The 20,776-nt window shown below is 37.8% G+C and overlaps 1 protein-coding gene across 1 annotated transcript in view; it reads left to right on the top strand.

The window, feature by feature from the left end:
* Positions 1 to 15,712, top strand: part of malrd1 (MAM and LDL receptor class A domain containing 1) — a 33,715-nt gene extending 18,003 nt beyond the window's left edge. Inside the window, exons 18-33 of the mRNA XM_051901396.1 lie at positions 1,450 to 1,735; positions 2,513 to 2,758; positions 4,296 to 4,453; positions 5,104 to 5,281; positions 6,590 to 6,718; positions 6,824 to 6,976; positions 9,653 to 9,810; positions 10,358 to 10,559; positions 10,644 to 10,919; positions 11,004 to 11,129; positions 12,386 to 12,452; positions 13,759 to 13,853; positions 13,937 to 14,030; positions 14,123 to 14,183; positions 14,924 to 15,007; positions 15,431 to 15,712. Of these exons, the coding sequence (XP_051757356.1) occupies positions 1,450 to 1,735; positions 2,513 to 2,758; positions 4,296 to 4,453; positions 5,104 to 5,281; positions 6,590 to 6,718; positions 6,824 to 6,976; positions 9,653 to 9,810; positions 10,358 to 10,559; positions 10,644 to 10,919; positions 11,004 to 11,129; positions 12,386 to 12,452; positions 13,759 to 13,853; positions 13,937 to 14,030; positions 14,123 to 14,183; positions 14,924 to 15,007; positions 15,431 to 15,505 (2,388 nt within the window). The 3' untranslated portion in view covers positions 15,506 to 15,712. The remainder of the gene's footprint in view (positions 1 to 1,449; positions 1,736 to 2,512; positions 2,759 to 4,295; positions 4,454 to 5,103; positions 5,282 to 6,589; positions 6,719 to 6,823; positions 6,977 to 9,652; positions 9,811 to 10,357; positions 10,560 to 10,643; positions 10,920 to 11,003; positions 11,130 to 12,385; positions 12,453 to 13,758; positions 13,854 to 13,936; positions 14,031 to 14,122; positions 14,184 to 14,923; positions 15,008 to 15,430) is intronic.
* Positions 15,713 to 20,776: the final 5,064 nt, after the last annotated feature.

Genomic DNA, 20,776 nt, shown 5'->3' with positions numbered 1-20,776 from the left:
AAGAGGAGGAGTTTCTGTGTGTACTTGTCAGCCTTGGTTAGATGTTTTTAGACATTGTAAATGACAATTAGATTAAATGACAATTTTTGTTGTTGTTTAGATTTTGTGTTATATGCTTTGGGAAAGTAGCAAATGTGTGCGTGTACGTGCATGTGAGTGGATGCATGACACAATCAAATGTCTGATCTTGAAAGGTCAGACTCTTCCACTAGTTCACCAGTCAACCAGACACTGACAGGAGCTATTTACACATACATACAGAAACAGAAGAAGAATATCAGTCATCATAACAAGCAAAATCTATCAATAAATGAGAAACCTTTCAAGGCTTTCTGCCAGAGAGAGACCACAGTGCCAGACTATCTTAGCAGGTTTGCTTGTTTAGTATATGATTGGTACACCCATTGATTGAGTCTGGAATTCATATGGAAATAGGCTGAATATGTTTTTGGATTGGAACATAGTATTACATTATGACAAATTATCCAAATGACTGAAACTGTTTCTACGGAAACACAATTTTTGTTTTTTGAATGAGTCATTGAATCATTCACTCAACTGATTCGTTCAAAACACTGATTCATTCAGGAACGAAACTCCACTACTGTGTGTTGCTTGGAGCCTTTAATGTTGACTGAGAGCCCATCCACATGGAGATGCGTTTAGCTGTATATGTAAAAAAATTTTATCATATCTGCGATCTGGCGTTTTGGGAGCCTGAAACTGCTAATTTTTTAAAACCGGGTCCCAGAGTGGATAAATCTGAAAACCACACCCTTGCGTTTTCGTGTGCACAGTCAATTCGTATATTTTATGAAGCTATGATGTCATCACCCCACGTCTCCACCCCTCGACTCGCATGCTCTAAGTCCTCTTCTCTGTTTTTAGTGTATCGCTGTGGCCGAATTACAGTGTTATACTGGTCTGGCAAGTATACTCCATCGTTTCGAGTTGGTTTCAGTTGTTTCGTGTGTACGCAGATATTTCTTGAGACAACACTGTGTTTACAGAATTTTTTTTAGAATGAGGAGAGAGAAAAAAGATCAGATAGTGAAAGCTCTGGCTTCTTGTGGATGTGGCCTGAGACAAAGTAATTGGGAATATTGGAGGATAACACAGCCCTGCAGAGTTTAGTTCCAACCCTGCTTCAACACACATACCTGTAGTTTCCAAATAAGCCTGAAGGACTTGATTAGATGGATCGCATGCATTTAATTAGGGTTGAAGTTAACTCTGCAGGGCTGTGGCCCTCCAGGAATTGAGTTTGCATCCGTGATCTAAAATGTAAGTTAGTATTAACTACTACTTTGTCGAATGTTGTATAAAATATATTCCACTTGCAATCGTATTGTTGGTCAATACGATTGCTCCACTGTGATTACTGTGGCATATTTGCTTGTGATATTTTAGCTGACGTAACAATTCTTTCTTTCTCGTCTGCTTTCCAAGATGATCTTTTACGTCCACATGTCTGGTGACGGCATTGGCACTCTGAACGTGTACATGCTTACAAACTCCAGCCGCTCACTCTTACTCAGCCTCACTGGTAATCAAGGCAACTACTGGAACAGACAGGAAGTGCCTCTCTCATCTTCTGAAAGCTTCCGCATTATGCTTGAAGGCAAGGTGGGCCTCAATACTCGAGTTCACATCTGCCTGGATGACATCATCTTCTCATCAGGCTGTATTCTTAGCAGCAGATTTAAGCCAGACACAACTCCCCGGTTACTCCCAGGTAGACTTGTACTAATGATGCCATATATACATGCAGTGCTATCATGGTAAAGCTAACTGTGTAACAATGCTCCACAAATGTATAATCAATCTATGAGCTAGACTATTGACAATGAACATCCTTTTTATTGTTTTTATTTTTCAGTATATTTGTTTTTCAATACCATGTTCAGGACAATAAGGCCAGAAAAAAAAGCTGTTTAGAGAAACTGAAGTATATATTTCTTCCTCTAAACAAGTGGTTCTCAACTCTGGTCCTGGGGACCCTCTGCTCTGCACATTTTGTTATTTGACACACCTGATTCAGATCATTGGCTCTTTATGAAAAAGCTCCATAAAATGAACTGAATCTGTCAGATAAGGAAGACATACAAAATGTGTACAGCAGTGGGTTCCCAAGGAACGGAATTGAGTAGAGTTCATAGATTTTATAATACTTAATATTTATAATCGTTGAGTTAAGTACTATAATACAATAATATATTTTTTGACATTTTACAATATATTGAAATAGAAAATAGTTATTTTAAATTCTAATATTTCACAATATTAAAGTTTTTACTGTATTTTTGATCAAATAAATACAGCCTTGGTGAGCAGAAGAAACTTCTTTCAAAAACATAAAAAATCTGACTCTAAACTTTTGAATGATATATTGTAAGAGAAACATTCAGTACTGGAAACTTAATATTGTGATGAGCAGAATAAAATACATTAGAGTGTTGTGTGTGTGTGTGTGTGTGTGTGTGTGTGTGTGTGTGTGTGTGTGTGTCCACAGGATCCTGTCCACCACGTTCTCTACAGTGTGAAAATGGTAATTGCTACAAGCGAGAGCAGAAATGTGACTTTACAGATGACTGTGGAGATGGAACTGATGAATTGGATTGTGGGACATCCTGCTCATTTGAACATGGGCGCTGTGGTTGGAAAGACAGCCTGGCAGACACCTTTAGTTGGGCCCTTGGAGTCGGCTCCGTTCATATGATCAGACCTCCTCATGATAATACACTTAAGAATGAAAGTGGTAAGACTTTACTGTATACCACTGCATATGTACAACCAAAATGCATGGATCACACATAGAGGCCTAACCAAACTGCCACCCTAAGACCTTCACACCCATTAGAAACATACTGTAAATATTGTGTCTACAGCTAATCCTCCCATTCATTAAAATGAAAGCAGATAGAAAGCAAACATTTTTTCGAGCTTATGTAATTACACTATTTTGATATTTTAAAACTCTGTCTTCATAAATCACAGAGCATTCAAAATGCTAATTGCAGCACATCCTGCACCTGCTGTTTAGATGATTGAAATAAAGAAGAGAAACAGAAATGTATTTCTCTGGGAAAGTTTGCATTTTTTCAGCATTTTTCTGGTAATTGATGTAGCATTGAGACACCGGTTGAGGGTTAAGATGTATTTATTTGCATCTACTTATCTGTTGTAAGCTCCCTGTGAGACATCAGTACTTTGTAAAGGTTAGGTTGCAGAGATGGGGTGATACTTGAACTAACTGCCAGTCATTTAGCCAGATAATTTGTTTTTGTTCGTTTGATGCATGAGTTCACTTGCACTGCTCGTACAGTCTTAATGAATAATGGTAAACGAATTTGGCCCCCCGATAACGGTAGGTTATTGGATAAAATGAGGAAGAATAGACAAAGAAAGTGATAGGAAGGTAGAGGGATTCTGGAAGAATTGTCACTGAGACAGCTTGTGTTAGGACCAAATGATTCGGATCCTCTCAAACTTGCATTTGGAACTTTTCTTTTAATAATGATACACCCAGTCTGGTGGAATGAAAATTTATTTTCTAATTTCTCTTGTAAGACATGGTTTTAAGATTTCAGAACCCTGTCTCTTTAGTATAGCCTTCTTTATTGATTTGGTGCCCTGCCTCACTTCATCTCAGCAAAATATTGTTATTATTCAAGTAGTTATGAGCTTGCCATTCCTTCTATGTCCTTTCATAAGCAAGGTTTTCTAGCATCAACAGAACTATAAGTCCCATGATCTCATGAAAGCTATAGTAAGCTGGAAAAAACATTATTATATAACCATATTGTTTTTTCATACACAATCACAGTTTCGCTTCATCCATGTTTGAGTTCATCTGTTCATCCATTTTCAGAATTCCTAGAATTTCATTTGGATTTACGCCAGATTAGGTTTAGTGCATCTAAAATTATATAGGTTACATTAAAAATATTATAGTGTACTATTTCCAGTGAGTATTTGAAATGCTCATGCATGCATGCTTTTTAGGATGATAATGCCCACAACCCCTTGTTCAGTTTTTCTAATCGGTGGAAGAGGTGGAGTTTGCACTATATTTCAGGAGTCTGAGCATGCAGAGTTCAGTCTCTTAAGTTTGATAGTTACAGTGAGTTTTGAAGTTGACCTACCAAAAGTTGCAAAAGTGTGTGAAGTTTGTGCCATTAAATCTTGACACTAATGCTGGATGAAGGCCTTTTGTTTATGATATGAAAGCTTTCACATACTGTAGGTACTAGAGCAACACAACATTATTAATGTCGGTCTCTCTCTCCTCACAGGCCACTTTGTATATCTGGCAGCCACTCCGTTGGGATTGAAAGGTGATAAAGCTCACATGAGCAGTTCTGTGTGGAAGGAGTCTAGTGCCACATGTAAACTTGCCTTCTGGTACTATATTTCTGAGAAAGCCACAGGAATCATCCGTCTCTTTATTAAGGTACTTGACTAGATCTTACCAGGTGAAGCAAACATACAGTGCAACTGGAATATATCACTTAAATCAGGGAATGCGTGGAGGTCTTTATATAGTAACTCTACTGACATAAGCTGAAACTTAAGACAGCAAGTTGTCAAATTGCTGAAACATGTTCTTGCATGAATTTTCAGTGCTGTGTTATGTGTGATTCTTAGCTGACATAAACCATTTAGCACTTCAAGTTTATGCTATGAAACATACCTCAAGGGGTTGTGAACATTGCGTGAATTTGAATTTGTATGGCATCGTGATTATGTGCAATAGATAACAGTTGCTATAAGAAGCTCCTCCATGTGAGAATAAAGGTTTTGTTTAAAAACTAAGAGGGATCATGAATTTAAAAAAAATAATGATGTGCATGGATAAATCTTTAATAAACACTGTATTGTCAAGTATTGTCAATTTTGGTTTCATGGTAACGTCTCAACTTGTTTGTAGCTCAAACTTCTGTATAGTGTATCATTTTTTTAAAATTTTTTTTTATTGCTTTTTACTATTTTTGTAATATGAAAGGTTGTTTGATTTGAACAAATTTAGTAAGATTTTTACAGTATATGGAATTGAATTAGCAAATGTAAGTATTTTGCTTTTTCCGCATATGCGATGGACAGACAGAAAATGAGCTGAGGGCGGTGTGGACACAGCGGCAGATGCACAGGGAATGGAGAAGAGCGGAAGTGTCTCTGAGGAACCTGAGGAACTTTATTCTCATATTTGAAGTGGTTCGAACACAAGATGTGAGTGGTGGAGCGGCTCTGGATGACCTGGAGTTCATTGACTGTGCACCACGTAAGTTTTTTTTTTTTTTTTCATGCAAGACAATTCATTTTATTGTCCAATTTGAAAAAAATACAAATTGTGAATATAGCTTTGAACAAGCTGAAATTTGATATCTGACTAGCTGAGCCGATGTAAGCGTGAATGCAGATGTACGTAAGCTTGCGGACATGTTCTATGGACAGGCTCATAGCAAACAAGTGAAAGCTGCAAGTGAGTTTGACTGGTTTGAGCAGTGATGCTCAGGGGAAGCAACAATGCCTCCAGTTCTCATCTTCACATTTATTTCCCATGAGTCACTTTTGCTTAACGTTCATGCATAAGCTTGACCAGAACAGGGCTCTAAGGGTTGTCCTCAGCACTGCCTGATGGAAAGCAGCACCACCATTAATTGGATTAGAATTGATTTGCTAATTCTGACAAGCCATCTGGGAACAACATGAAAAAGTCAGAATACGTTGCTCTTTTGGTTTTCAGGCTTGACGTGTAAAATGTCAGATTTCATTTGCATACTGACACTTATTAATCACAGTAATTACACTTGAGCTTGTGGATCTTTTAGTGAGAAAGTGTGTAAAGCAGAGATATCTAACCCAATATGTGTGCAGGCTACTTTCTGCATTTAGTTGAATGTCAGTGGACCTAAGCATAATTAATTGTTTTTTAAAAAATACAATGGTTTTTATTAGAAATGACCATTCATGGCTTTAGCATCTACTTATGTGTAAACACGAGTTTTGCTGTTTTATGAAGGAACATGACCCTTTTGCATTTGTGGCTCTTCTGGGCATTCACTAAATTCCACTTTTTTTTTTTTTTTAAAAGTACAGCAATTCAACTGAATTATATTTACTCACAGCTATCTGTAATATAATAAGCAAAATCTATAACAGTGTAAATAAATTAGCTCTATCAAAGCATGAAGAGGATCAGAGCAATGAAATAAATTTTGAACAAGCAATTTCTTTGTGAGAATATGTGCTTTGGAAGGAATTTCTATTCCTAGATGCCTTTTCACCCCATGGCATTATACCTAAAAGTTTATGAGAAATAAACAGGACATATTTTAGCCTGAATAATCTTACATTGCTGTCATTTTATGTTTAAAGAATTTGAAGATATTCTTGCTAAAAAGCTCTGGATGGATGTTTTATTGCTATTTTGAGCTTGTTTAATACGGTCATACTTGAGCATCATTTGGATTTCACATTTTTAATTGTTAGATGTCGTATTTCATTTTTGTTATTAGATTACCTTTTTTTCTTTTTTAATCGTACTGTTTTGGATCAGTGAGACTGAAATAGTTTCCTTGTGTTTCAGGAGCTGTGCTTCCTGGGTCATGCCCTGCTATCACAGATTTTGTGTGTAATAATGGAGACTGTATTGTGTATCATTTGGAGTGTGATGGTCAAGCTGACTGTTTGGATGAGTCTGATGAGCTAGACTGCAGTAAGTACATCTGCAGTAACCTTAAAATTCTTGACTATTTAATAACATTGTCTCTTTTATGGAGCTAACATCTCAACACTTCATTTGCTTCAATTGGTCTGTTAGTGATTATTCCAGGAGCTTGTAATTTTGATATGCCTGGTGGCCATTGGCAGGAGACCTGTCAGCTGTCTCAGGATCCTCGCGATGACTTTGACTGGGATATAGGCTATGGCAGAATGCTTAATGGGACGGGACCATCAGCTGACCACAGCCCCAGTTAGTAAAACCTAAACTTTACAATGCTCTTAAATCAGCTAGGTAATACAAATATGACTATTAAAAGCCAAATCCTTGTACTTTATGTAAATATCTGGACAAAATAGCAATTTTTGGTAAAACAACAACGACAAACAAACCTAGACTTGCCCCATGAAACAAAATTGAGTCCAGCCGTCTGAATCATCTAATGAATCGTTGCATGATTTAAAAACCAAAGGGTTGGAGCTCAGAATTATTCATCACCCAAAGCCATTTTCCAGCTACTTCATCAGTGAGTGTAATTAAGTTCTGGATTTCTGCCACTCATATACTCATGCCCTTTCTGCTGAAAGATCAGTGTCTCTCAGTGAAAGTGTTAAGTGTACATTATTTTAATTATGAAAACGAGTCTGCCCTCTAAAAGGTGAGCGATTTACTGAACCTACTATTGACTTTTCATGTCAGACAAAGAGTCAAGGAAATTGCTGTACAGAGTGTGTCTCTGAGTAAAATGTGGAGTCATGCAGTGGAATCTAATGTTTGCTGTTACTGTTGTCATAATACTATAATAATATAATCTCCATTTTGACAAGATAAGAAATTGTTTCTAATATTTGTAGAGGTGTAGTGGTGTAAAAGTATTAAAGTCTATCATTTTTAATCTATCCCAGGACTTGATCTTCTGGTAAAACGATAGACTTCTTTCTGGTGATGTATGCTGGACTACTATCAATTAATCTGCTTAACCTGGCCCTTTCTTACAATGGACTGCAAGCTCACATCCAGATCTGCCTTTCCTTTCAAAATTCAATCAACAACCAATAGATAGGACTATAGTATCTCACAGAAGTGAGTACACCCCTCACATTTATGTAAATATTTTATTATATCTTTTCATATGACAACACTGAAGAAATGACACTTTGCTACAATGTAAAGTAGTGAGTGCACAGCTTGTATAACAGTGTAAATTTGCTGTCCCCTCAAAATAACTCAACACACAGCCATTAATGTCTAAACCGCTGGCCACAAAAGTGAGTACACCCCTAAGTGAAAATGTCCAAATTGGGCCGAAAGTGTCAATATTTTGTGTGGCCACCATTATTTTCCAGCACTGCCTTAACCCTTTTGGGCATGGAGTTCATCAGAGCTTCACAGGTTGCCACTGGAGTCCTCTTCCACTCCTCCATGACGACATCACGGAGCTGGTGGATGTTAGAGACCTTGCGCTCCTCCACCTTCCTTTGAGGATGGCCCACAGATGCTCAATAGGGTTTAGGTCTGGAGCTTTACTCTCAGCTTTTTGGAGGTGTGTTTGGGGTCATTATCATGTTGGAATACTGCCCTGCGGCCCAGTCTCCAAAGGGAAGGGATCATGCTCTGCTTCAGTATGTCACAGTACATGTGGCTTTCATGGTTCCCTCAGTGAACTGTAGCTCCCCAGTGCCGGCAGCACTCATGCAGCCCCAGACCATGACACTCCCACCACCATGCTTGACTGTAGGCAAGACACACTTGTCTTTGTACTCCTCACCTGCTTGCCGCCACACACGCTTGACACCATCTGAACCAAATAAGTTTATTTTGGTCTCATCAGACCACAGGACATGGTTCCAGTAATCCATGTCCTTCCGGTAATCCAACTTCTTCGGTCGACCATGGCGAGGCCTGTTCTGAGTGGAACCTGTTCTGTTAAACCGCTGTATGGTCTTGGCCACCGTGCTGCAGCTCAGTTTCAGGGTCTTGGCAATCTTCTTATAGCCTACGCCATCTTTATGTAGAGAAACAATTCTTTTTTTCAGATCCTCAGAGAGTTCTTTGCCATGAGGTGCCATGTTGAACTTCCATTGACCAGTATGAGAGAGTGAGAGCAATAACACCAAATTTAACACACCTGCTCCCCATTTACACCTGAGACCTTGTGACACTAACAAGTCACATGACACCGGGAAGAGAAAATGGCTAATTGGGCCCAAGTACTTACTTTTGTGAGCAGCGGTTTAGACATTAATGGCTGTGTGTTAAGTTATTTTGAGGGGACAGCAAATTTACACTGTTATACAAGCTGTGCACTCACTACTTTACATTGTAGCAAAGTGTAATTTATTCAGTGTTGTCACATGAAAAGATATAATAAAATATTTACAAAAATGTGAGGGGTGTACTCACTTCTGTGAGATACTGTAAGTCCTGACCCTACAAAAATCTGTTACACTTAGATGTACGTTACAATAGGAAGAAATCATCTTTCACTACTTGAGTTTCATTGCGACTTTAATGTGCAGTGCTAATCATTATGTGAGACTCAGTGATGAGAATTCTGTATTTAAAATTGTAATAGTGTCTATAATCAAAGGAATGTCATCCTGTTTGTATGTGACAACAAGCTTAAATGTCATCTAACAGCCTGAGCAACTCAAAGACTTTCAGGTAAAAGGCACACAAATGTGTCTCAAACATCCAATTTTCTAAAAATAACTTACCAAAAAAGAGTTTCACATATGTTAAATAGCACAGGGTAATTGTTAAAATATAGAACATTTGAATTATAAATTCATTTATGTAACATTTGTGTAAAAACGTGTTCCTCTGTGTTTTGCTCCTATTCATTTTCATAATAAAGCTATTTTAGCAGACATCCTTAATAAAGTAAATATTTACTGCTGTGAAGACGACATTGGTTTACTCTTTCAGATGGAGGAGGGGGGTACCTGTTTGTGAACTCCAGTGCCCAGAGAGAAGGAGACATTGCCAGTTTAATAACCCGGCTGGAGTTTCCTGCCAGTGTCGGAATATGTCATCTGCGCTTTTGGTTCCACATGTACGGCTCTCATCACATGGGTACGCTGAAGGTGAGAGAGTAATGTACTTGAACCAAAGAAATTTTTGAAAGAAGTCTCTCATGCTAACCAAGGCTGCATTTATTTGCTCAAAATACAGCAAAAACTGTAAAATTGTGAAATGTTATTTCAATTTAAAATGATTGTTTTATATTTGAATATATTTTAAAATGAAATTTATTCCTGTGATGGCAAAGCTGAATTTTTAGTGTAACATGATCCATCAGAAATCAGAAAACAACCATGCTGCTTAATATTTTTGTGGAAACCATGATTTATTTTTTATTCTTTTTTCGGGATTCTTTGACTGATGGAAAGAAAGAAAAAAAGAAAAAAAAAAGAATTTAATGTGTCCTTGCTGAATAAGAATAGGCTAGTAATGGTTGTTTATATTCACCTCTTTCTTTTGCATTATAATGCAGTATTTCACTTTCAAAGATGTGGAAGGAGTGCAGGAGTTCAATGAATTTCCTTCTACTGCTTTTATTTTATATTGAAAACACTGAGCTTTAAAGCACCTTTGAAGACTGTGTTATGAATTCTGGGTACTATATTGCAGGTGTATACTGTGGGCCACAGTGGAACACCCTTGCTAATGTGGGCAACCTGTGGAGACTATGGAGACAGCTGGCAGTATGCTAATGTGATCTTATCAAATGCATCACCCTTCAGAGTGAGTATTCAGGCAGAAGTGGGAGCAGACCAGTGGACGGACATTGCTGTGGATGACGTCTCTTTCACTAGGCAATGTCTTGTTGGAGGTACAGAGCTGCTCTTTGCTTTTGATTCTCAGCTCTTCCCAAATTGAAAACTGGGTTTACCATTTTGTTTCTGTGCATGTTCAGGTCCAGTGACCCCTATCCCACGAACATGCCACATGGAGCACTTCCAGTGTTTGTATCTGTTCGAGTGTATACCACTGAGTTGGCACTGTGATGGTGAAGTGGACTGTCTTGACCGCTCGGATGAGGAGATGTGTGCGAGCGTGGTTCCTGGCACTACGCCTCCTGAAACAGGATGTGAGACGGGAGAATACCGCTGCATGGACCGCTGTATTCCAGCACTACTGCACTGCGATACTGTTGAAGATTGCCCAAATGGAGAAGATGAATATGGATGCCGTAAGACCCAAGCCCAAATCTGCTTAAAAACTACATTGTAGCTGTAATACAAAAAGATGAAATTCTCTCTCTGTGTCTCTGTAGCTGTTAAGATATGTGATGAAGGAGAACTAGTGTGTGAGGCGACAGCAGAGTGCGTAGCGTATCAGAGTCGATGCGACAATATTGTTGACTGCCATCCTTTTAACTCTGATGAGTCCAGCTGCTATGGTAACACAAACACATTCATTCATCTCACTTAACATATCCATATATTAAAAAAAAGTTAGTTAATGTTTCTTATTATATTCATTTTTTGCACTCAAAATCAGTTTTGCTGCTATACTTTAAGGCTTTTCAAGTCATCACTAGTTTTTCTGGTGATCTGTTCCATACAAATGGAAATTTGTACAGTTGTCGAAATTTTATCTTAAAGGATCAAGGACAAGTTTAATATCTCATGATATGACACCTTTAAACTTGTACCTCCTTTTCTTATAAAAGTTGATTGCTTTCTTAACAACTGCCAGTTTGACTTGCAAGTGAAATTGTTAATAAGAGGGTTATTAACAACCAACCAGTGGAGGCAAGTGTACACTACCGTTCAATAGTTTGAGATAAACACTTAAGTAAAAACAGTAATATTGTGAAATATTATTACAATTAAAAATATCTGTTTTCTAGTTTAATATATTTTAAAATGTCATTTATTCCTGTGATGCAAAGCTGAATTTTCAGTATCATTACTCCAGTCTCAATGTCACATGATCCTTCAGAAATCATTCTGATTTGATGATTTGCTGCTCAAGAAACATTTGTTATTATTATCAATGTTTTGCTCAAAATATGTATTACAATATATTACTATATTTCTTTCAAATCAAAAATTTTATTGACCCCAAACTTTTTGAATGATTTTGTTTTTTAGGAAGTATTTTTCTGGGATTTCATTATATTAGTGTTTTCATACTGATCTGGGTGGAAAAATGATTGTGATTTGGAGTTGCAAATCATTGTGAGAAGATGGAAAGAAAAATATCAGTAGTTGCTTCTCTGACTTAATTCCCTAAATGGAATTTATAGTTTAATTTATGAACAACATAAAGCCCATCAAATTAAAGTGACTTTTTAGGAGTTACATAATATATTACTTCTCATTAAGTGGGCACTTTCTTCAGAGGACTATTCCTGCAATCATCTGATTAAAGGAGCTGATGCCCAGGAGCACCGTGAGGGTGAAGTGCCTCGGTCAAGGACACATCATTAATAGAAACTCTCTGTAACTCTCTTGTTAAGGGTTGCCCCTACCTGTTTTGAACCTGTACCCTTAAGCTGCCAGCCCATAACTTTAACCACAATGCAATCACCACTAGACCTGCATTAATTAATAGTGTGAAATGAGGTCCTTATAGAATTTGATCGTTCAGTATGATTACTGCTGTTTTATCATTAGTCATTATTATATGTGGATGTGTTTTATTCTTCAGAGTGTCCCTTTGGGTACTGTCTCAATGGAGGGAGATGTGCAGTAAAGGAGCATGGACCAGTGTGCATGTGAGTTCCTCAAGCACAATAGTACAAACACATCAATAAATATATGCAACAGAAGTGGATCCCAAAAGATTATTTATCAAATACTGAATTTTTCAAAAGGAATTGAGTGTTCAGTTCCACTTTATATTAAATGTCTTTAACTACTGTACTAACATTTAAATGAATCATTTTATACAATTCACTTGTAGTGTTCATGCATGTTTTTACATCATACTTCTATTTAAAAAATACCTGGATGTAATTACAGCTGTAATTAATTTAATTACATTGTTGATCCCTCCCTTACACCTTAACCCACCCTTAAACCCAACCATACCACCAAACCCTTACATGCATCTCACCTCAATAGCAGCTAACGTGTTTTGCAATATAACACAGTAAGTACATTGTACATTGTTTTTTAGTATTCATTTCTTTTGTACTCATGCCTATTAACATCATATTGAAATGTGTTATAGCTGGCAATACAAATTCATGAAACTTGGTAGGTTTGTTATATAGGCCAAATATATTATGATTTTTTTTTTGGTTTACAGAAAGTGTTTGCTTAAAGTCTTTGTGATAATGGTTTAAAAAGACCTTTCAGTTTTACCTCCTTCAAAAATATCCTCCTTCGCCTGTCGGTCATGGTCAGGTAGATGACAAGACCCTGTTGGAGATCTTTGCATTGAATTATTCATGCTATTCTACAGTGCCAGCCGAATATCACATTGAAATGTGAGCGAGTTATACAAAGAGTATCAGCACCCTGGCCCTCAGTTTAAACATGTACTTTTAAGTGGACTGCCAAAGCATGCTTTCTGTAATTACTGTCCTACTTGTGCCAAGAAACACAATCTTTCACTGTTTGAATCAACCCCCCTAAGCCTTAAATGTTTTCTTTCTCCTTGTCTTTCTCTTTGAAATGGTGTACGTCATTGCTAATAAATGACGAGAATTACTTAAGTCACTTGTTCGCAGACACTAGTGTATCTGTGTGCGTGAGGTTGATTTCAGAATAGCTTAAGGACATTCTTTATGTGAAAAGATCTTCCCCACAGGCAAGAAAAGGAAAACACAGAGAAAGTAAAAGAAAGGAAGGGACAAAGAGAAGAATGTGTGTCTTTTTCTCATTACAGGAGCCAAGGGAAGGCTGTTGCTGATATTAAGCTCACGTGGCTGTCTCCAAGCTAATTTTCATGCAATTATTTATTTATTTCTCTTTTGGAAAGTTGAGGAGCCAGCATTCCCTTTTGAATTATCTCTGCCATTCAAAGTCTGTGTGTGCGTGTTTGTGCAATAATGAGGATTTTCTTTCTTTCTCTAGTTGTCCATCACAGTGGACTGGGAATCGTTGCCAACAAAAAACATTTACTCCCACAACACCTGTGATACCGAATAGTAAACTAGGTAATTGGATAGGTGAGTATGCAGTTATTTGAATATGCAACAATATATTATATATACAAAATATACAATAATATGTGTAATTTTGAACTATGCAGCCGTTAGTGTTGGATTAAGTGTAGCGGTGATCCTGGTGGTCATTGCATCTGGAGTCATTTTGTTCTGGTTATTTCAAAAGAGACATTCACAAAAGTAAGTCCATCACATTCAGATGAACTTTACATAATCAGAAAGTGTCTGTATAAATGTGTTGGTGTTGACTGCTTTTTTTCTTGACTGAACAGAAACTCTGATCTTATTGCTAATGAAGAGTTGGATAGCTCAAACTTTGACTTGCCGAACAAGGTCAGTCATATACCTCAATATATAAATGTTATGATAAAATGATTTGATTTCTCTGACAGCTTATATTATGCACTTGTGTTTGTTTATTAATAGAGATCTTCATTTTCCCTGCCATGCTTTATATGTTGCACTTATCTCTTCATATTCTCTAGACTCTCTCTTTTCCCTCCCACTCCATTTTCTTTTTTTTCCACTTACAGCCTGTTTTCCACTTTGGAGTGAACAGTGTTATTCAGTAATTTGAACCACTCTGCAGGTGTGAGAGAGAGTTCTGTCACACTGCTGATAGGAAATATTGACCCGCAAGCCTAAATTTGTGTGTTTGTGTTGGTGTGAGCATGTGTGCATTTAACACTCAGTGCTAAACTCGCTGTATTTTGCATGCGGCATGCAGTAATTTTCACTCTCCTGTGCAGTGAGGGGTAGTTTTCAGTGAAGCCTGGCATACTGTATTTTTAATGGCTAACTGAGATTTCTCCACATTTTGCTCAGTTATGTCAATGACCTACTTCAGAAATGTAATCCAATAGGAGCCCTAGTGTTTTGAAAACAATTACTGATTTTCATAATTGTTTGTATTTGTCATTCTAGTCACTTATTACACTAATGTAATTCGAATTTACTTGGCTTGTAATTTGTGAAATTACTGTGTGGAAAGACGCTATATACTAATTAAACTATTATTGTTTTTCCTATAGCTGACATTTTCTGACAAGTTAACATGGTAATTCTTGTTTCAGCTGCCCTCCCTTGATGTTAGACCCAGGTGGCCTGTACATCCTCAACTAAACATTAGCGTTTACCCATGGAAAGATGATCCAAAGGTATGAAACTCCGGTTGTCATGATTAACATGGTGACTGACCATTCAGTTTCACCCCAAAAACAATTTAAATTTTAAAAGACATACCGATGATGTACAGTGCAGTCTGTGGACTGTTTTATGGCTCTGCACTTAATTTTACTGGCTGCAGTTCTAGTTTTGATTTGCCGTGATATGACCGAGGCTTGGGATCGGAGGACCTAAGTAATACTTTAATCTTCTGCTTAAGTAATAAATAAAAAAAAGGTATAAAAGAAAAGAAGGCATCTTACAAATCATGCGGGAAAAATGTACATCATAATGTCTCATCATAATGATGGGATGCAATTCTATTCCAGAATTGCTCTGTGTAAATGGACTGTAATTATAATCAGTGCTTTTCATTTGTACATCTTGGCCTGTCTTTGCTTGTGTGTGTTATTCAGGTCTCCAGCTCAAAGGAAAGCAAACTCTCTTTCTCCAACCCACTCTACAAATGCCCAAACAGTTCTGAAGCTTGAGGAAAACATAGACACGCAAACACTGGCCGTCACGTCCCTATAGATTTCCACTTCATTTGAGCCTCCCCGACAACATGGCTGTACTTGTTTAGGGTTTAGGTTGTTGTTGTTTTTTTTTACACAAACTCATGGGAGGAAAAAGTGTGACCGTAAACAAGTTTCAGTTAAACAGAATGAAGCATAGACTACATCAGTCATAAAAAGAAAGTTTCTTATAAGAATCTGTGACATAACTCATTCCATATGTTGTGAAGTCTCTCTCATTTTACAAGAGCCAACACTTTATATCAGTGCCTGCTTTAACATTTGCTGATAGATGCCTATGTAGGTTCAACAGCTCAATTAATATCAGATAAATAACCCTGGCGAAGGCAAATGTTTATGTTTATGTAAAAAAAAAAAAAAAAAAAAAAAAATTGATTTCTGTGATTTGGAAGGCAATTGATGTTTTTTTTTGTTGTTTTTTTAACATGTTCAAGTTGAGAAAATCATAACTTTATTAAAATTAAATATTTAAGATGACCACAATATATCATTAATCCGGGAAGGTTTATCAAATCTAATATGGACTCAGGGTGCCATTTCAGAGATTGTTTTGCTTTCATAGCCTGCTCTCCTTCCAGATCTCTGTGGTTTTGAGAATATTGTATTTTCATTACTTCAAATATGTGTTCAATCACCACTTGATCTCCTTTTTGGATTCAGGCAGACCACATTTTGGCAGATAATAAAATTGAAAACTATAATGATACCAAAACACGAACAAAGACAAGTGAAATAATGTGCTGTTGCAGTGTTTAAGTGGAAATGAAAATTCCCTGGGTACCAGAACACTGTAACAAAAGCTGAAAATGTACACTGATGAACTCGATTGATTTATGGAATGTTTCAGTATTATAAACTGTCAGATTGTGAGTTTTTTAATCCTGCAATCTTTGTCCTTTTATTTCTGATTATTTTTTACCAGAAGTCAAAACAAATGCTTTGATTTATCATAGCAAATACAAAGCATGAAATGAAACATGATGATTTGAAAAAGAATGTATGCATATAGATGAATTATTTAGGAAACGAGTCATTGCTCAGACTGTTGCACTCAATGAGACACTGGTCAAAGATGCTTTAGAATTACGTATCCATTAAAAACACACCGGGGATTTCTGATATGTGCTGCACATTACATGAGCATCAATAGGCTCAACACATTGTGTTTTCTCTGGAGATGCCACAGCAGTATCACATTGAAATACACAATCTGAATTTACAAATTATCAATTTTTAGCATCAGCTAATATAGGCACAGTCAATCACACTTTACAATCTACAAAACTTTGTAGTTTTCATTATCTGATTGGAACTTACACTTTAGAAAATGTCTAAAAGAGTATAATTATGATACTGAAAATATATACCATTGGACTTGTGTTATTCAACATATAGGACAATGTTGACATCAGCACCTGTTTTAGCTTCCACTGCTTTCTGCCACCAATTTGGTTACTGCAAATAAAACAACTTCTTGTATCCTTGTATTCTTGCTTTTTTTTTTTTTTTTTTTTTTTTTTTTTATCGTTCATGTTGATATTTTGTTTTCCTAACTGGAACTTCCTTCTCCTGCAATGTATTTAGACAGCTGGGATTTCTATTAACAGTGTGTGAGGCAGGAAATGAGCTTTCCTTGAAGACAGTGAAAACGTTTTGCCAGTATTGCTGAGGTGTAAATACTAATAGAAAGAGACAGTATAATATTCATCAAGCATAGACACACGCTCACATTTGCACAGAGGCGTTTCATTATTGTGCTTAAATGCGCAGTCAGTTCATCTGAATCTCAGTGGAATAAAAATATGCAGCCAGCATAGTCCATTCATCAAATCAGCATTTTCATATTAATGTCTTTCTTTATCTCTCCATCTCTTTAAGTGTTTCAGAGTCTTTGCTTTTTTCTTATTCAGAAATTGAATGAGAACCCAGATCAGAGCCATTTATGATTTTGTGGGAGCTATGAATAAAAAATAAATTATATAATTCACATTTTCTCATTTTGTTTGTCTTATCCTATCATTTTATTGAGTAGAATGAGTAAATTAGGGATAAATAATTTTTAAATACTATACTAAAAAAAAAACAAAAAAACAAGAAGCCCATTCTCTCCCAACTCGCGAATCATATCGCTGTACGCAAGAGGACTATTCTCATTCTGTCCCCGCTATAGTTTGAGCTTATGCTAAATAGCAGGTCGGCTAAATAAACTAAATGGTTATTTATTCATAGTTTTTTATTATTATTATTATTTTTAAATAATCCCACAACTAATGGAGGCTCTAACTCTGACGCTTCCACTATCGATATACGCAACTCGGAAAGGAGGCGGCTTCATCTGCATTTGGTAGGCCTAAGATGTGTTTTTGACTCTTTGTATACCAGTCGTTCATTATAAATTTTAAATGTAGAATTGATGATACATATAACTATATGAAATGTAGAGTGTATGTTAGATATACAGCCACCATAGACATTTAATGGGACAAGTCTTCACAAAAATTAGAAATGGCCAAACTGTCCCTCAGTATTTGATATGATGTTGCTCTGCTGCACTCCATTACGCGCAGCTCTGTTTGTTATGTGGATGGCAAGTTTTTACATTTATTCATTTAGCAGACGCTTTTATCCAAAGCGACTTACAAGTGAGGAATACAATAAGCGAGTCATTGTGAAGAGGTAAATAGACAAAAGAAGTGCTCACAGTACAAGTTTCAGACCTTGCTTACAGTAGCATAAGATAGAATAGGGAGGGATTAAAGGAAGAGAAAGCATTTTTTTTTTTTTAAGATGAGATTAAGTGCTCTCGAAAGAGATGAGTTTTTAAGCTGTCTTTTGAATATTGCCAGGGGTTCTGCTTTCCGGATTGAGACGGGGAGATCATTCCACCAGCAAGAAACAGTGAACGAAAATGTTCTGGAGAGCGATTTTGTGCCTCTCTGTGATGGTACCACGAGCCTTCACTCATTTAGTGATCACAGGCTTCTGGTAGGGATGTAGACTCGTAAGAGTGAGTGGAAGTAGGAGGGTGCTGAGCCTGTGGTAGATCTGTAAGCAAGCATCAATGCCTTGAACGTGGGCTCTTTTGGGCTCGTTAAAGACAAGACGTGCTGCAGCATTCTGAATCGTTTGTAGAGGCTTGATGGCGCTTGATGGCAGTCCAGCCAGAAGAGCATTGCAGTAATCAAGCCTAGAAATGACCAGAGCCTGGATGAGAAGTTGTGTTGCGTGTTGTGTTAGAAAAGGCCTGATTTTCCTGATGTTGTGTAGTGCAAATCTGCATGACTGAGCTGTCTTTGCAATGTGTTCTTTAAAGTTCAGTTGGTCATCAAAGATTACTCCGAGATTTCTGGCTGACCTTGATGGGGTAATCGACGATGTACCTCGCTGGATGGTGAAATCGTGCTGTAGAGTCAGATTGGCAGGGAAGACAAGAAGCTCTGTCTTTGCCAGGTTGAGCTGCAGGTGATGTCCCTTCATCCATGCCGAGATGTCTGCCAGACAGTTTAAGATTCGTGCAGCTACTGTGGAATCATCTGGATGAAATGAAAGGAAAAGCTGCATGTCATCAGCATAGCAATGGTAGGAGAAATCATGTGCCTGTATGATGAGACCCAGTGATGTAGTGTATATGGAGAAGAGGAGGGGTCCAAGAACTGAAACCTGAGGAACCCCTGTGATCAGTTGATGAGCTTTGGATACCTCCTCTCTCCAGGCAACTCTGAAAGACCTACCTGTGAGATAGGATTCAAACCAGTGAAGTGGAGCTGGTTATTTTGAGAGAGGAAAGATGATACCTGGTTGAACACAACCCGTTCAAGTGTTTTTTCTATTAATGGTAGGAGAGAGACAGGTCTGTAACTGTCTACAAGTGGTGTGTTTAATGTGTTTTTTTTCAGCAGTAGGGTTACCCGAGCCTGCTTGAATGTGGTAGGGAAAATGCCAGTGTGGAGAGATGTGTTAATAATGTGTGTGAGTGCTGGTAAAAGTATAGGAGAGATGGCTTGCAGAATGTGTGAGGGGATGGGATCTAGAGGGCAGGTGGTAGGATGGCTGGAGAGGAGAAGTTTGGATACGTCTGCCTCAGTGAGGGGAGAGAAGGAAGAGAGAAGATTTGTGGCTGTGGATGGTCCGAGGTCCTGTGTGTGGAGCTGAGAACTGGCTGCTGATGGTTGTTGTTTTGTCAGTGAAGAAATTAGCAAAATCATCAGCAGTTAGTGAGGTTGTGGGTGGTGGTGGTGGAGGGGGACAGAAGAGAGAGTTGAATGCTTTGAAAAGTGTGCATGTGTTTGAAGCGCTATTGATCTTGTTGTGGAAATATGAAGATTTAGCGGCATGAACATTATCAGAAAAGGATGAGAGGAGAGACTGATACCTACCTAGGTCAGATGGGTCATTTTTAGGTTGCTCTGTCTCAACAGTCTAACAGCGCTTGTCAATGTCAAAATGAGTGAAATGGCCAATCAAATCAAAGAAGGCGGGTCTTACTGTTTACAGAAGACGAGTATGAATTCCAGCGCAGCGCTTTAGTTTTACCTCTGAAAGAGTGCGTAGAAAATAGCAGTTAAACAATAATATTTAACTGTTTTACGAGAGGAATGCTGAACAACCAACAGTAGGTAATATCCAGGGATGCAAGCAACTCAGCTTTTTAAGAAACGTTTTGCCCCCACCCCGTCTCGTGGCCCGTCAATGGCCAGTAGGTCCCCCCAACCCAAGCGCAAATGTGAAACTCCGCCTATGGGAAAGATTTTACATTTACCTCTCTACATTCCAAAGCATAACATTGTACTTTTTACTCCACTACATTTCAAGAAACCATCATCATCAGTCGGGCTCCAAGTTCACTATGCGCAGACTCGAAACTCAAGATGTCAGTGCCATATTGGCACACTGGCGGCTTCACTTACTACAATGGAAGATAGTGAAGGTGCATTGTCCATCTTTTTTTACAGTCTATGTTCTCTAATTGCACCATGAGGATAAAAAGCTAGAGAAATTTTCCTGAGGAATCATGAGTGAAGATACACAGGTGTATCCTTCCATCTCATCCTAATGGGTTGGAGCTAAGACGCAAGGAAAGGAAACGAGGATGCGGAAATGAGAAGCACCCAGCGATTACTTCGCCGATTGGACCCATCCGATTGCATCTGTTCCTGGGCCAGTTGTTCAAAAGTAATCTGATCGGATTTCGGCTATCGGATTGGATCAAATCTTGAAAATGGGTTG

Source organism: Ctenopharyngodon idella, chromosome 7 (genome assembly GCF_019924925.1).
Source record: "Ctenopharyngodon idella isolate HZGC_01 chromosome 7, HZGC01, whole genome shotgun sequence".
NCBI lineage: Eukaryota > Metazoa > Chordata > Actinopteri > Cypriniformes > Xenocyprididae > Ctenopharyngodon > Ctenopharyngodon idella.
Note: the sequence above shows the minus strand (reverse complement) of the source record. Positions and strands in the feature narration are given on the sequence as shown.